This window comes from Amphiprion ocellaris, chromosome 15 (assembly GCF_022539595.1).
Source record: "Amphiprion ocellaris isolate individual 3 ecotype Okinawa chromosome 15, ASM2253959v1, whole genome shotgun sequence".
Lineage (NCBI taxonomy): Eukaryota > Metazoa > Chordata > Actinopteri > Pomacentridae > Amphiprion > Amphiprion ocellaris.
Genome location: NC_072780.1, coordinates 25,514,328 through 25,531,373, shown reverse-complemented (window position 1 = coordinate 25,531,373; position 17,046 = coordinate 25,514,328). Strand labels below are relative to the sequence as shown.

Sequence of the window (17,046 nt, the reverse complement as noted above, 5' to 3'; positions counted from 1 at the left end):
ATAAAACCTGTGGCAGCATTATTAATCAATATCTTTGTATAAGCACGTCAGTTCAAGATTAATTGTAATTGTCTCTAACCTGGATGGTTGGATACAGAAGGAGGGAAAGAGTTTGATCCATGATGTTGAGACCCTGAAAAGCAGAGGAACAGGGATTAACCTAAAGCAAACAAACAAACAAACAACAAACAAACAAACAAAAACAAAGCAGTATCTGTAGGGCTGTAGCTAACTCCAAATTCAATGATTTTTTTCCAAGTTTAACCACATGTCGAAAGACTTTCTTCAGTTAATCCTCTTTCACTCTTTTCACTCATCCAGTTAAAGTGCACAAGCCAAAATGGACTTTTCCTTTTACTGTTTTATCTCTTCCATGTGTCATTTCTTCATTGCCAAGAAATTAAGTTGTAGTTCAAATTGCCTGTTGTCCCCTTCAAAAAGTTGTTTTCTGTTGAGATAAAATCTCAATTTGTTGACACCTGACCAAAATCTTGCTGATGCTCAACCTTCTCATCTTCTCAAAGTATTTACCAAGTTATGCATACTAAGACAAGTAATCTATTGAAGCAATCCCTAATAATGCAATAATTATCTTCACTATTTATCTGTACATGATAATACATTTTGTGTATTGTTTTCAAGCAAACAAGCATTCCAAATGAGACTGCCTATCCTACATATTAAGACTACAGCAGCCCCAATATGTTTCATTCACTCTACAGTGTTACAGTGTACATACAGTGGTGAAAAAAAGTTTTCGAACACCCTTAAAATTTTACACGGTCTCAAATATTATCATGAAATATTTGTGGAAAAATCTTTTTTGTGTTTCAAAAGGTGTGGCTGCATGAAACACACAAACAAATACAAATATTTTTTTTTAAAGTTTAATTTTTACCTGAAAAGCTAACAAAACTAAATTCTTGACATTTTCAGTATGTCAGTTCTCAACATTGTCAACAAATAACACAGAATGTGTTCAACACTGAACAAAAAATAAACCATCACATCATCAAATGAATTTTTAGCAGTCCTGCCATTAGCATGCAGTAGAGTTCTAATCCTGGCTGGCATGTTCCCCATGAGCCTTTCACACTGTTGAGGGGTAATGCAAATAATTCTTCTAAATTCTTTGCTTTACGCTTATCATTTTGATAATCCACCACAGATTTTCAATGGGGCTCATGTCTGGGGATTGAGCTGGCCACTTTAAGACCTGGATTCTGTGCTCTTGCAGCCATGCTCTGGTGGCCCTGGATGTGTGGCAAGGGGCATTATCTTGTTTAAACATCCAGTTTTGACCTCAACGGGACAATGCACATGCAGATGGGAGTATGTGGGTTTTGAGAATGGCACAATGCTTGGCAGAGTTCAATGTGCCATCGCGTGAGTGAGATGACCAACACCAGCAGCACTCATGCATCCCCAAACCATGACATTGCCTCCACCGTGGTTTACAGTAGGTACTGTACATGCTGGAGATGATGCTTCGCTTGGCCTTCTGCATAGCCTCACATTAGCAGGAGGAAGACAAAGCTGGAAACTGGACTCATCTGACCACAGAATCTTCTTCCAACTCCTGGCCATCCAGTTCTTGTGTGTTTGGGTCCAACGACACCAGGCTAACCTCTGTCTCTCATTGATCCAGGGCTTTTTGTAGGATTTTAAACCATGATCTAAAAGTCGGCCATGTACAGTGCGGGTGGAGCACTGGACAGCAGTTTGGTTTGATCACTACTGCTGAAGCTCCTGTGATGTCATTTGGTGGTTTTCTATGTACATGCAGATCAGGATGTGGTCATTTCTTGCTGAAGAAACCCTTGGACACCTAGATCTTGGTTTGTCTTCCATGCTGTTAGTTTGTCTGTATCTCTGCAGAGTGTATCCAACTGCTGAAGGACTGCATCTGCACTTCCTGGCTGTCCGGCAGCAGCTGCACCCTTCCTGAGAATCTGTATCTTCAGGTGTGTTTCCTGGTTAAGTTCCTTGTTTTAGCCATTTTTGTCTCTGAAGATGTAACGCCCTCCACATCTAATGCCAGTTAGTGGCAGTTTTGTTTTCCTCCCTCTATCTCTCTCCCTGTCCCACTCTCAGGTAGGCATGAACGTGGTATGTGGCAATGCGGATTACTATCAGGTGGAGATGATCAGCTGCCACTACTTCCCTCTGCATTTAAGCCAAACGCTGCTCACTACACTTTGCCGGACTGTCGTACAACCCTCGTCAGTATTCTTATCATTGTTCCATCCAGCTCCCTATAACACTGCTCTCACTAACAGCTGTCTCTTCTACCCCTTTAGTCCTGGACCTCCACCTGCTTACAACTAACCCCCTGGATCCTCCATCTACCTTCTGCCATCTGTGCCACCTGGATAAGCACACACCCACGGCTGCACCTGTCTCCATTCCTGCCACAAACCACCTCCACCTACCTCCTCTGCTCAAACTTTCCCAGTCAAGCTTCAGCTAAGTTCCCTGCTCGATCTCCGCACCCAGTTCAGTTGTTCAGTATCATGTTTTCTAGGTTTAATGCCAGCCGTTTGTGGCATTAGCATCCTGTTTAGCGTTAGCGCCGTAGTTGGCATTTGTAGCCTCTGACTTTCTGTATTCTGTAAGTAGTTCTTGTACATTTTTGCTCATTCCTGTAAAGCCATTTTGGATTCTAGTTTGTCCCATAGCTTTAGTGTAATTCTGGTTAGCTTTCCTGTTCCTAGTGTTACTTGGTTCGGGTTAATGTGTTTATTCACCTGTGTTTGACTGTAGTCTGGCAGACCCTTGTCACTCCACCTCTCCCGTAGGGGGCCCTCTAGTCTTGTACAGCTCTGTGCCTGACTCAGTATACTGTTATTCTGGCAAATCATTGTAAACACAATTCTGTAATTCTGTCTATCGTGTCTCCGTTGTCTGCGTGTGAGTCTCTGTTTGACACTGTAACAGAAGAACTTCCAAATGTGCCGGCTTTACATAGACACGAAGTACGGCAACAAAACCGTCTTTTAATAAAAAGCACAACCTTTAATTAGTGGATCACTAGTACCAAAATGACCAATACTAAAAATTTCTTATGGATTTTAATGGAACCAATCAATAGAATTTTTAATGGCTTTTGTTGAAGATTTGTTTAGTATTTTGGCTGTGACTGTACTAAAAGAAATTGCACTTGAAGACCTAAGAGTGATTCTTAATGCAATATTTTCACAAATGCATGGGGTGTCTGAAATCTTTTCCACCACTGTATACTGGCACGAGTCAGTTTTCCCAAAATTAAACATGCACAGGTTATGAAGCATATCTTACAGTGATGGTTTGGATGATGGAAGGGAGGTTGTTGGTGACTACGTCCATTCTGCTGGGGTCCAATGGGAGCATAGGAAGCTGTGCTGCTGCCTGTCCAAACTGCTGAATTACAGGAAAATAAAATGTAAACAGTAGTTACAGTGGATGCGTTTCATTTCCCTCGTCTTATTTCTTAGTTTGCCCATCCTCAATTCCTTTCCTTTGCTCCTCATTAACAAAATGAGACCTCACTAAAGACTTTCACAAGACATTTGCATTGTTTACACTGCCTTTTAAAGAAAGTGTATCTCATTGGAATTGTGTTTCCTCCAATTTTTTATTCATAACGTAAAGCTAACTTCTGGCAGGTTTTCTCAAAATTAAAAAGTAAGCATTTGCAGTCTTTATACAATAGCCTTAGTAAACACAAGTATTCAGTTTATCATAGTAAACGAAAAATTTCAAGCTTCATTAGGCCCTGTTCTGACACAAGTCACACAGTTAGTGTGTGCTAACATACAACAATATCTTTTTAAAAAATTCCTTTTAATTTGGGTCAAATGAACTGAACAACAGGTTTTAAAAACCCCCTGTCCTTTTTGCTGTTTTGTATGGTATCTATAATTGTTGTTCATTAGGAATGATTAGATATTATACCAAATTTCCTAGAATGTGAAATGACATATTGATACTGAGCAATATCCATATATGTATGTATTGTTAGTACAAACATGTGAACTCACTGTGGAAGGCTGGCTGACTCTGAGAGTGTTTATTACTGCTGTATCCGTTCTGTCTATGTGAGTGAGAAAGTGGTAGGGGGTTTTGCTGTGGGGGCTGCGGGGGCTGTGAGGGCTGCTGGGCGACTGGCTGCAGAGGAGGGGACTGGGTTGGGGTTGGAGGCCGTGGCTGAATAACTTGAGCCTGTGGAGATGGAGTCTGGAGACGGCCATCACCATGACTGCCCTGCAAAGGCAGCATGGAGCCAGAGCCGGGCACTGGAAGGACAACAGAAGAGCACATCAAGCCTGACTTGCACTACTAAACTTAACCATTTACTGATCAATAATTAAGTGCTGACCTTCAGGTGAGACAGGCAGGTTAGCGTATCTGGTAACAGGTGGGGGTCCATGAGACTCAGAAGATAGCTGTGGGGGAGGCAGAGGTGGGCCATAGTGGTCTGGAGGAGGCAGCTTCAGGACAGCTTGGTGGTCAGACATAGGCATGCCAGGGGGAAGGTCCATCTGTATACAGTCATGGATATACTCCTCTTTGATCAGCCTGCCTGGTGCTGCTACGGGAAGCAGGAGACAGCTAGATAGGATCACTATCAGTGTAATGCATCTTCAGGTGATTTCAAGTACACTTTCATTTAGCAGACGCTTTTATCCAAAGTAATGTACACCTGAGAGTAAACACAGCCTGACAGACTTTTGGTTGTTTATTGTTGCATTCCAACATTGTGCATTCCAATCTAGCCTTCAGGAGTCTAGGTTTAGTATACAGTATTCCCTTGTCTATCGTGGGGGTTACGTTCCAGACCCCCCGCGATAGGCGAAAATCCGCAAAGCAGCTACCTTATTTTATTATTTATATATATATTTAAAGGCTTTCTAAACCCTCCCCACACTCTTATAAACACCTCCTATGCTCTTAAACACTTTCTTCACTCTTTAACAACATATAAAATTCTATATGGGTACTCATCAGTGAATATACAACTTAAATGATGAAGATCGTTGCAGGCCAAGCCTGCTCGTTTAAGTAGGTAGGTTGCAGTGTGTGTATGTGTGTGTGATCTAGGAGAAAGGGCTTGTAGCGGTAGTGTGAGAGAACGCTGAAGCTGAAGCAGGATGACGTGTACGGTGCAGCAGCAGTCATAGAGAACAGAGATGTAGGAGCAAGTGTATCCTGGAGAAGTTGTATATGTGCACAGTGCTGCAGAGTTCTAATAAAGTGCCACGTTCTCCACTGCAGAGTTGGTCCAGACTCTTAATACAACTTGTTACCAACAACGAGCCCTGCTAAGCTAAGTGAGCTAGTGTTTACCCGAGGCTACCCAACTACGGTTCGGAAGCCGACGAAACTGGGCCGGTAACAAGATGATGATGAATTAGCTGTGCAATACTGATGACGATGAGATGAATGTACTGCAATGCAACTGAAGCAGTCATCACAAGAGCAACTGGCTGAGGGCTGGACAGTGGGGTAGTGGTTAGCACTTTCACCTTGCAGCTAGAAGCTCCCCAGTTCGCATCCCGGCTTTTGCGAGATCTTTCTGCATGGCGTTTGCATGTTTTCCCTGTGCATGAGTGGGTTTTCTCCTGGTAATCCGGCTTCCTCCCACAATCCAAAAATATGATGAGGTTATTTGATCAATCTAAATTGCCTGTGAGTGTGATTGTTTGTCTGCATATGTAGCCCTGTGATAGACTGGTGACCTGTCCAGGGTGTCCCCTGCCTTCGTCCCGAGTCAGCTGGGATAGATCCAGCCCCACCATGACCCTAATGAGGATTAAGCAGTGTATAGATAATAGATGGATGCACGGTCCGGCTGAGGTCCGCATGGACCCCAAAACATTTTTTTTTTAATATATATACACCGCAAACCTGGTTGGAGTCAAATAAGCTTTGGTGTATGTGATGGCAACTAGGTTGGTGACAACTACCTAAAAGGACTGCAAAATCCAACTTGCAAATACAAAAATATGACAAGTTATATACCCCTGGGATCTGCATGGACCCCAGGGGTCTGTTTCACAAAGCAGGTTTAGTGAAAACTCTGAGTCTGTTGACACTGAAATGAGTGAAAGTCAGAGTTTTCTGTTTCAAAAAGGGAGGTAACTCAAACCATAGAAAGAGGGGTAACTCTAGCCTGTTTCATAGAGAGAGGTAATTTAAGCTCTCGGTCAGTTACCGTAGTAACAGACTCTATGACTCTAACCTGGTCGGGACCAGGTTTTTCCTCAGTAAACCTCGAGTTTCTCTCTGTCTCTGCCCTCTTTCAGCCATACATGCTATTTGATTTCCTCACTCACTCATTCAGTCAGCTGACGAGTTTTGGCGAAGCCTAGTTCTGCCGTGTGTCAAAATGTCATGTCCTTTCATTAACGATCCAGTGGATGAAGGAGCAGCATTACTGTGCAGAGAATTAAATATTCGTTGGGAGATTGTTATCAGACCGCGCATACATGTTTTTGCATTTCCAGACAATTATCTTTTTGAGCGGTACCGTTTCACGTCACAGTCCATAATCTACATACACAACCTAATCCGTCCTTACATTAGCAACAATACCTGCCGCAGTCATGCTCTCACATCCCAGCAGATATTGTGTGTTGCGCTGCGGTTCTTTGCAAATGGAAGGCTTGGATGGCTTAACTCCGGGTGAAACAACTCCCGACTTGATTAAATCAACTCAGATCAGCTGTTCTGGAACCGGAAACTCAGAGTTTCCTATCTCAGAGTAGATCAACTCAGAGTTCATGGTTACACTCAGAGTTTGTTGAACCTGCTTTGTGAAATGGACCCCAGGTGTGCTGATGAGGGTTAAATTGTCCTTACCCATACACGGTATCTTTTTCAGTATAAACTCAGCAATAAGTCCTACTTATCATTTTGTCAGTTTTACAAAATTAAAAAAACTGTGCTAAAGACTGACTAAAACTCAGAAAACAACAAGATTAAAACAGGTTCCTATAAAAATGTACAAATTATAATACTGCTATACAATTATGCTGCCTGTTTACATGAAAAGTGATTTTTATCTCAACTTTTTAACAGCATGACTAATAATGACTGCCTTAAGCTAGCTTATATACTGTAGTTTAGAACTTATTGTCAAACTGTACTTTTGTGTAGAATGTAATGCTCCCCAATGCATGCTGTCCTTACAACAATGACAAGATCTAAAACAAAAGCAAAACTTCAACTGTTTCACAGGAGAGTCAACATGTCTGACAGTTTGAACACACTTGTGCCAAGAAATGGAAGCAGTATCATTCTGTTTGCAGTGCTCTAAATAAAATCACAGTGTGTTGCTGTAGAATGTAACTCACCTGTATTTTGAAGGCTGAGACCCACTGTCAGAGAAGACAGAAAGAATAAAAATGAAACCTTGACTGGAGAGACAACATACCAAAAACAAAAGATCAGTATCATGCTCTCAACAGGGTGTGAGGTTGTTGAACTATGTTTACTAGTATTTGTGAATAGTAAAATTACAGACTGCAGGCCTTTTCAGACATGGGACATGGGACATGAATCCATTAAAGTAGCGGTATTCTAGTCATTCAGGCATAGGTCAGTTGTTGGTTATTGTTCCTTACAGCCTCATGCAGAGGTACCCCACACAGTGCCAGAGAGAGCAGCAGTGCACATGTCATATTTGTCATTCAAATGACATTAGACAATACAACGAGGGCTGTATAATACATAACAGTCTAATAACAGACAAAATCTAAAGAGCAGCTATTCAAACTGTCAAAATAAGTAACAGCCCAGTTTACTTCTGATTTCTTAAATAGTGAAACTGTAAGGTCAAGCCTGAATCTAAGGAAGGCCGAGATTAAATAAAGGTTTTAACTGCAGCTGATAAAAAATGATTCTGTGACAGATCACCTGTTTGAGATTTACACAATGTACACAGTGTGACCTGCTGTAAGATTCTGCTCTGTCCTTTCTCCATGCCGGGAAAATGTGTAATAAAATGAATTCTTAAAGTTAGTGTTACTGCTGTTGCTCCACACACAAATGCATGGATCCTAAAGCTGTCTGATGCTGCAGGTATGCAATAAATTAAAATAGTCCTCATCAGCTGGAAACTAAATTGCCATTCTGTGTGTTTTCATTGCAGTAAAGTTTTGTTTCTTATCAACATTTCATTTTGTAGCCTAACAGATTTCAAACTGTATAGCAAAGTGATTAACAAAGTTCTGTTGTGATTTTGGCACACAAACTGTGTATCAAGCGCCCTCAGTCATGTTTGTGGATTCGGAAATGTTACTAGGACTGACCAACTAAGATTACCAGTGCGACTTTTATAGAAACGTGACCATGATGTGGATTGGGACATGCAGCTGACACTGTAAATTGTTGTCAGATTAACGGACCTGAATGCACAGCTGAAAAGAGCTTTTAAGTAAGGGTGAATGTGAGACCTGTGGAATCCTAATAAAAGACGCATAAATATGAAGCTGACTTACCAATGCCTGGTGACACCACCCTCTCATAATGGTAGGGGTTAACACACACATTGTCATACTTCAGGTCAAAGGCGTACTGGCAGAACTTGACATGCTTGAGTTCATTCTTGTGGAGGTCAGGCCAGCGCCACAGCCGTGCATAAATCACATGAGGAAAGCCTTTCCTCCCTGCCACCTGAGGGTAAGTACAGTATCATTATAAAAATTCCTATACCTTCTTTCATGCTCTCTGAATCTACCTCAATCACATCTTTATATACTACTATATGCTAGCCCTACTACTGTTCTTAACAAGCAGTATAATTCGCTGTAATATGGTCACACAGTATTCCTTGTGCAAACCTTAGAACAATATTTACACAATATTAGACAGATAGTTTTAATGTTGTGGTTGATCAGTATATGAATCCTGCAAAATAGTATTAAGGTCAGCGTTTCTAAGCAGGACTTCTACATAGATAAACCTGATAGCAGAATAATTACTCTGCCAAGGAGGCGAAGCCTCAGCAGAGTTATGTGACGATTGGCATCGGTTTGTCTGTCTTTTTGTTAGCAACATTACTCAAAAACGGATTAACAGATTTGGATGAAATTTTCAGGGAAGGTCAGAAGTGACACAAGGACAAACCTATTAGATTTTGACAGTGATGCGGCTTATAGTCTGGATCCACAGATTTGTTAAAGATTTCTGTATCATTGCCAGATAGTGGCACGGTGTCACTGCAACTATGACGACAAGTGAACACTACGTCAGCCTGCTGACGATCACATGATTGTGGTCCTAATACAACTCGACCGTTGCCGACTTATCAGGACTTATCTATCGGAAATGATACAAGGAACAATTGATTAAATTGTGGGGGTGTTTCCGAGTCCCATCAATACCCGCCGCCTGCTACACATTTAGGTCACGTGATTCGTTTTCTGTACATAATGTATACATGACCATATCAGGGCAGGGCAAGGTCAAGAAGGGGGAGCCTGAACCTGGGGACAGAGACTGGACCAACAAGTTAAACCTGATTTTCAACAGGTTTGATACTGGTCTCATCCCCTCCCCCTCCAGCCTGAGCCCTGTCCAGCCGGCCTCCAGCTCCTCCTGCCTGCTAGCTCCCTCCCCCTCATCTCTTTCACCACCACCATCTCTGGGGCTCTCCTCTCTCCCCCCCACCTCCTCCTCCTTCTCCTCCTCTCTTCACACCAACAGTGGATCAGGTGAGAATGCAGTTTAGGAAGACCAGAGCCAGGAAAGCCACGGGTCCTGATGGCATCAGCTCTAAACTCCTCAGGGATTGTGCAGACCAGCTCTGTCATGTGGTCTGCTACATCTTCAACCTAAGCCTGAGACTGGAAAGAGTTCCTGCCATGTGGAAGACTTCTTGTGTGGTCCCGGTCCCAAAGACCTCGTGCCCTAAGGAGCCCAACCACTTCAGACCCGTGGCCTTAACTTCTCACCTGATGAAGGCACTGGAGAGGATCGTCCTGAACCGTCTTCGCCCCCTGGTGAGCCCAAACATGAATCCCCTGCAGTTTGCGTACCAGCCTGGCATTGGGACGGATGACGCCGTCTTCTACCTGCTGCAGAGATCCCTGTCTCACCTGGAGGACACTAGAAACACCGTGAGGATCACGTTCTTCGACTTCTCCAGTGTCTTCAATACAATCCAACCCTCACTGCTTAGGGTGAAGCTGGAGAGAGTGGGGGTCAGTGACCAGCTGGCCACATGGATCATGGACTACCTCACAGACAGAGTATGTGAGGCTACAGGACTGTGTGTCTGATGTGGTGGTCTGCAGCACAGGAGCCCCTCAGGGTACAGTACTCTCACCTTTCCTCTTCACCCTCTACACATCAGACTTCCGCTACTCCACAGAAAGTTATCATCTCCAGAAGTTCTCTGATGACACTGCCATCATAGGATGTGTGTCAGAGGGGAACGACTGTGAGTAAAGGAAGGTCATCATGGACTTTGTCTACTGGTGTGAGCAGAACCACCTCCAAATGAATGCCAGCAAGACAAAGGAGATGGTGATCGATTTCCACAGGAAACCCTCATACACTCCAAAGCTGAACATCCAGGGACTTGACATTGAGAGAGTGAGGACCTACAAGTACCTGGGTGTTCACCTAAATAACAAACTGGACTGGACAGATAACAGACTCTCTGTATAAGAAGGGTCAGTGTCGCTTATACCTGCTGAGGAGACTCGCATCATTTGGTGTGAGCAGGCCTCTGCTGAGGACCTCTTACGACACTGTGGTGGCATCAGTGGTCTTCTATGCAGTGGTGTGCTGGGGAGGGGGATGCTCTGAGCGTGATAAAAACAGACTCAACAGACTGATAAAAAGAGCAGCTCAGTCTGTGGCTGCCCCTGGACTCCATTGAGGTGGTGGGAGAGAGGAGGGCTCTGGCCAAACTGTGTTTTTTTTCTTATTTATTCTTGTACTGCCTTTATACTTTTATACTTTTTCTTTGGAGCTGCTGTAACGGTGAACTTTCCCCACTGTGGGATCAATAAACTTTATCCTTATCCTTATGCATAACACACGACTGTGCTGAGTAAATGGTCATTTTGTTTGTGGATACATTTTTATTAAATGGCCACATTCCATGGTGCCGTGAATTCTGCCACAAATTTTTTCAAGATTTCAGCCGTCAGAAATGATACAACGACTGAACTGCGTTGGTGGAGTACTGTGCTTTTCTTGTTGAACTTGTAGTCTGCAATTCTGGAGAAAGATTGTTTATTTCTTGTTAGTAAGCATATTTAAAATGTGAGCATATGCCAGGTTTCTCATCTCTGTCACTCCCACTGCTTCTTTTCCACATATCACCCCCCCCTCCCCCATGCAAAAAAACTTACAAAGTAGTGTAAGTAGCGTTAAAATAAAATGTGTATTAGTTTGAATATTGAAAGTGGCGCCACATCTGCAGGGTGAACTGACCTGCAACCGTCCATCCAGCGTCCTCTGAATGGTGACACACTTGCTGGGATGAACACCATTGGTGGTGATGGCAGTGATAAGTGAGTCCAGCTCGTCCTTCTTCTCTTTCAGCTTCTTCACTAGACTCTCAATGGCACGCTTGGCAAATCCCTCGTTCTCTCCACCTTGCCGGTGGCACATGAGGCTGTGGACAATGCTTAGGCAAGCATCGTTGCTGCTTGGTGGGTTCACTGACATGATGCTGCTGTCACAGAACACAAGAAAAAAGATTTAACCTACCTACTGAACATGGATTATCCACTCTGGCCAAATCATACAACTTTGATAAATATTCTGGAATAAGGGACAGATTGTAAGCAACAGACAATTGGATTTCTATGTAAATAGGAAATACACTGATCAGCCACAACATTGAAGTTGCTGGCAGATGAAGTAAATGGCACTGATCATCCCATTACAAGGAAATATTCTGCTGGGTCTTTGGTCTTAGCATACATGTTGACAATACTTTGACCCATACCATCTACTTAAACATTGTTGCAAACCCAGCACACTGTCCATGACAACAGTACTATCCCAAAACCAGCAGTTTCGTCCAGCAGGACAATGCCCTCTGCCACAAAAACTGCTCAAAAAAGTCACTGACCAGGCCTCCAAACTCCCCACATCTTAGTCTGATCAAGCATCCACGGGATGCACCAGAACAAGTCTGATCCATGGAGTTCACATCCCACAACCTGGTGGACGCAAAGAAGAAGCTGCAGGCGTCTTGTGCCAGACACCACAGGACACACCTTAAAAGTTCCCTAATGGGAGTGAGCTGTTTTGGCAGCATGAGGGGAACCTACACATTGTTAAGCAGGTGGCTTTAATTTGTGGCTGACTGGTGTATGGTGGTGGAGGAAGAATGAAATGTGCCTAGTCTGAGTGCAGGTAGACATTATCAATAAATTAATTAATTAATTAAGGGGGACAATAAGTTCAGAATAACTTTTGCTATGATTTTAAGTTGCCCTTGAAAAATTCCCTTTTGTACAAATAAGAAGACATAAACTGTTGTTCTAAGGCCTGTCAGCTCTCTACATGTTGGACCAGTGATACTGCATTCCAGAATTATAGATGGAAAAAATCTACCTATCTATTAAATCTATAAATCTGTCTACCACAGAATGAAAAGATTCATGCACTGTTAGTCTGAGGCATATATAAGAAAAGTTTGGGTGATCTGATGACGCATGCCGGATGGGTTACAGTGACCTTAACAACACAGTCCCCAGTCTGAATCCTGGCTGACTGGACCTTTTCTGCATTTCCTTCCCGCTTTCTCTCCCTATGCTTCTGCCCATATTCTACCGTGTACTGTCAAATAGGGTAAAAATTTAATAAACAAATACAATGCCATTTTAGGTCTTTTCTCAAACTAAAATGGCATTTTAATTTATCTGACTTATCATTGTTCTTCAATTTGCATATTTATGTGCTCATTTTAAGTGCTGAAGAGTTGATTCCCTCAAAGACAGCAAAGGACCTTGTTCTAAAAATGTAGGTTTTGCAAAACGTATACCAAAAAAGTAACATTAATCTGAGGGAATCTGAACATGTTGACTTCACATCTGAAGAAACCCTGGTTTCTTTTCCTAAAAAGTCACAACAACAATCTGACTGGTAATATGACGTAGTAATATTTACAGATCACTTTCAACACAGCAGTATCTGAACTTCATGCAGTCCAAGTAGTATACAAGGCATGCAGATTTGAATACAAATGTGGTTTTGGTAGTTACTTTATTAATTAGAGAGGTCACGTTCTATATAGTTTTGGGAATGTCTAAAAAGGGTTTTGTTAAACAGTCAGTCTTTGACTGACACAGGGGCCAACAAGACCACACCGATATCAGTTATATGATAATTCTGTAGTTACAATATACTAGTAGTTGTTACAGAAACCTTTCACACTTTCAAACCACAGCCGGAAACTGCCAACACTTTTCAACACTGGAGCAGGAATGAGGAGCCAGGACAACTTAACTATTATACATTGATTCAGATCAGTGCTCTCTGTCTTGCTGTAAAGGACATATCTGTCATCTTACTATTAGTCTTTGAAAGTATTACAATCAATGAGAGTCCAAAAAATGTATTGCTGTCATACAAGCTCCCTCTCTTGCTTACCTAGTATTAAGTTGATCAGCCAATGAGTGACCAGAAAGTTTACTGACATCATGATGGCCAAGCTCTGAATCGTTCCCTGTAGGTACAGCGAGAAGACCAGGAATTAGTGGATGCCAGTAAAGTGTGCAATCCAGCAGTTTAAAAACATTAGCAGAGGTAGTCAATGTATTTAGATCCAAACAGCCAAAGTTGTAACACTGCATTAATACTCCACTGGATGTAAAAGTCTTTTACGTTGAGTATTGCAAATACGGACAATTCCCCCTTCCCCCACACAAGACCCTACAAAGGAATGGATGAATGGAAATTAGTGTGGTCAGCTACATGTAGCTAAAGCACACCTTCTGCTGAATGGCAACTTTAAAGTTTTTACGTCATTAGTACTATTTGATGTATATACATTTCAGCAGTATATTAAAAGAAACTTTGGGTTTACTTTAGTCAACTGTATTCCACATAAGTAAGACTACTGTGACTCTTTGACCTCTGCTCACCACCTCCATTGTAAAGATTTGGTGAAACAAGTACTTGCACAAATAACACTATTACGATAAGCAGACAGGAATCAAAGTTTTCCAGAAGAAGCTGGTCTAGTAAGTAACCACAGAAAATACTTGCCAATATGGCTAACTGCACTGAGATCTAAATCTGTGGATGTTGGAAATGTGCCAGACTTTTCCTTAAATGTTGTAGCTGCTAGAGGTGAAGTTGCTTTTAATTATACAGATGGAAGGTGTAAGCTATACATATAAATACATAAATAAACAGTAAAACAACAGATTGAATCAGCTAATCATCTCTTTTGTATTCAAAATCTTAAAATGAAAAGTAACTAGAATTAACTGATTAGTCAAATTATGAAATAAATGATGATGAAAAAACTGGCAGTTTAAGTGTTGAATTGCCAGAAAATAGCTTTTTAGTGTCTCAGACTAACGAAAGGAATACAGTCACTAGTACAATATTACAAACTGAAAAGTAGCAAAAGAGATTTAATTCAATTCAATTATATAGCACCACTTAATACCATACCATCTAAAGGGCACTTCAATCAGTAAGATGAAGACGTACAAAATGACACACCAAACAAATTCAAAGTTTCTTTTGATTCCCTTTGAGCAACACTTGGCAACAAGAACAAAGAACAACAACAAAATAGACAGGTGCAATGTTGCATAAAATAAATCAAGTCACATACTTCATGACTGTGAGGTACAATATGCAATTGAATGCACTATTACCCTTTCATACCTAACATACACGGATGTCCCTACTTCCATATTTAAAGTTTTGAGCTTTATTTTAGAAGTTTCTGAAATCTGGATAAACAGCCAAATTTGATATACAGTGAGATCAGCAAGAGCTAATTCTGAATCATGCAGAACCCACACATAAGATGCCCTACAAGATGGCTTTTTACTATAACATAATAACGAAAAGCATGTTGACAGTCACCTATATATTGTATACATCCCACCCTAACCTCAAACACATTTACAAACACCTACACCTTCTTTTCATGTCTCCTCTAAAATATGATGTTCATTATGTAGGCCCCAGCCTCTAAAAAGTCTGATACCTACTGATATCTAGAGGGCAACACACTTAATGACAACTTCCATCAATGTGTCAGCTAAGTCAAGCCAGACTGACTGTCACCCATTTGCCTGTTTAAAACATGACCAGCTCCCAGGCCAGACATTTACCTCAATGACATCAAATATCGTTTAACATGCGTCACCAAGTACGCTGTCTCAACATGTCCAAGAAGCAGCTGATACAATACACAAATACATACGAAACACAACATTCATTTCTACCTCAAGTTTAACCACTAAAGAGAAATAAGACATATAAAGTAGCTATAACGATCGTAAAACAGTAAGTAATACAACATCGGTCGGTACGGGTAGAAGCACTGAAATCCCGAGACAGTGGAATTGCAGTTGTGGATAAAAACAGGCTACAGTGAGCAACAATTTAGGAAGCTAACCTGACTGACTACCCCCCGCTCCCCCCCATATTCTCCGCGGTTTTGGTCTGGTTGGAATTCAGGCCAAGAAGGAACACGAATTTGGATATTTAAAAAAAAAAAAAATCTTTCTACTTACACATCTGCCGGAACGGAGAGAAGAACTTGGATAGAAAGACCGCTAAGCTATCCGACAACTGCCTCAGTGCTGCAGTGAGATATCTCTACGTGTTGTGTGTGCTGGCCAGAGCTGTTATTTGTGTTTATAGCCCTTTGTATTAGACCTGTGTTGCTCTCTGTGTCTCTGTGTTCTCAGAGGGAATGTGATTTCCTGATTTGGAAGGAGCTAATGCATATTTCTCGAATTCTGTATTGCGCTAGCTCGGTGTCTCGGTTGTTTTATCCATCTATCAGTCCCACTGTCTCCTCGTGCATTTCGCGCACACCACAATAACAATAGGGGGGAGACGTCGTGCGCGTCAGTGTCTCGACATACTGCATCCAATAGGCGCTCAGGTCTCACAGGTACCACCACTCTCGGCCAATCACGCGGCGGTTCTCACAGGCGCTGAACAGGACCTCTAACCAGGGTCCGTCTGGTTCGTCTAGATTGACAGGTCCGCGAGACTGTTTTTTTAAAGTGGCGCCGCTGAGATTAGCTCCCGCCCCCAAACACACACGCGCGCGCGCGCGGGTGTGATTCTCGCCTTTCAGTTAACCCGTTGCTTGGTTGTGACCGTCGTCCTCAACTAAACTGGATGTTTATCATTTATAAGAACGGTATTGTAATCCCGATGCGAATTATATCTGGGAGAATATGGGAGCTCCACTTTAGCAGAAATACTACAATGTTGGTATACTGTTAATAAAAATCAATGTGTTTTAGAAATCAACCAGGGCCGCACCTACTTTTATCAAATGAATGCATGCAGGGTCCCTGCCATAAGTCCACAAAAAGTGCGGTAGATGGGTATAATGCCAATATGTACTCCCTTAAAGTAAGATTTAGAAAGACTCACAATTTCCATTATAAGAGAAAAGCAATTACTATTTCCAGAATGCCAAAACTGTTCAGATAAGTTACCTTGCACAATAATACGTTACCTCTATTTTATTGATCTGTTGATTCCCAATAACAATGTATTCAGTGCAAACTGGAGATTATTCTGCAATCCGGTTATAATCACAGCACAACAGAGTATGTTCCATTGGTTCACTTCCATAATTTCAAAGAATTACTAAAGTGGAGCAACTGAGATGAACCTTTGAGAAATGTGGAGTTTGCCTCCATGCGAGCATTAAATTCAACTTGTAAAGATAACATATTTTCCAAAATTAAATTACCTTCTTTAAAAAAAAAAAAAATTCTAGTTTAAATAAAACAGTCATTTTAAGTCCTTCCTGGAGGTCAACATCTGCTAGAAGGGGGAACACTTAAAATAAAGCTATTCTGACTAGATATCCATGGATATATG

General features: G+C 41.8%; 1 protein-coding gene across 11 annotated transcripts in view; it reads right to left on the bottom strand.

Moving 5' to 3' along the window:
- Nucleotides 1–16,922, bottom strand: part of smad10a (SMAD family member 10a) — a 28,992-nt gene extending 12,070 nt beyond the window's left edge. The window contains exons 1-9 of one of the 11 annotated variants that reach the window (XM_035956623.2): nt 16,068–16,922; nt 13,600–13,675; nt 11,428–11,671; nt 8,481–8,655; nt 7,335–7,397; nt 4,358–4,570; nt 4,020–4,274; nt 3,298–3,399; nt 80–133 (exon numbers count right to left, since the gene is read on the bottom strand). In XM_035956623.2, coding sequence (XP_035812516.1) covers nt 80–133; nt 3,298–3,399; nt 4,020–4,274; nt 4,358–4,570; nt 7,335–7,397; nt 8,481–8,655; nt 11,428–11,664 — 1,099 coding nt within the window. In that variant the 5' untranslated portion in view covers nt 11,665–11,671; nt 13,600–13,675; nt 16,068–16,922. The other 10 variants (XM_055017915.1, XM_055017912.1, XM_035956621.2 and 7 more) reach the window with 10 other exon arrangements.
- Between the last annotated feature and the right edge of the window lie 124 nt (nt 16,923–17,046).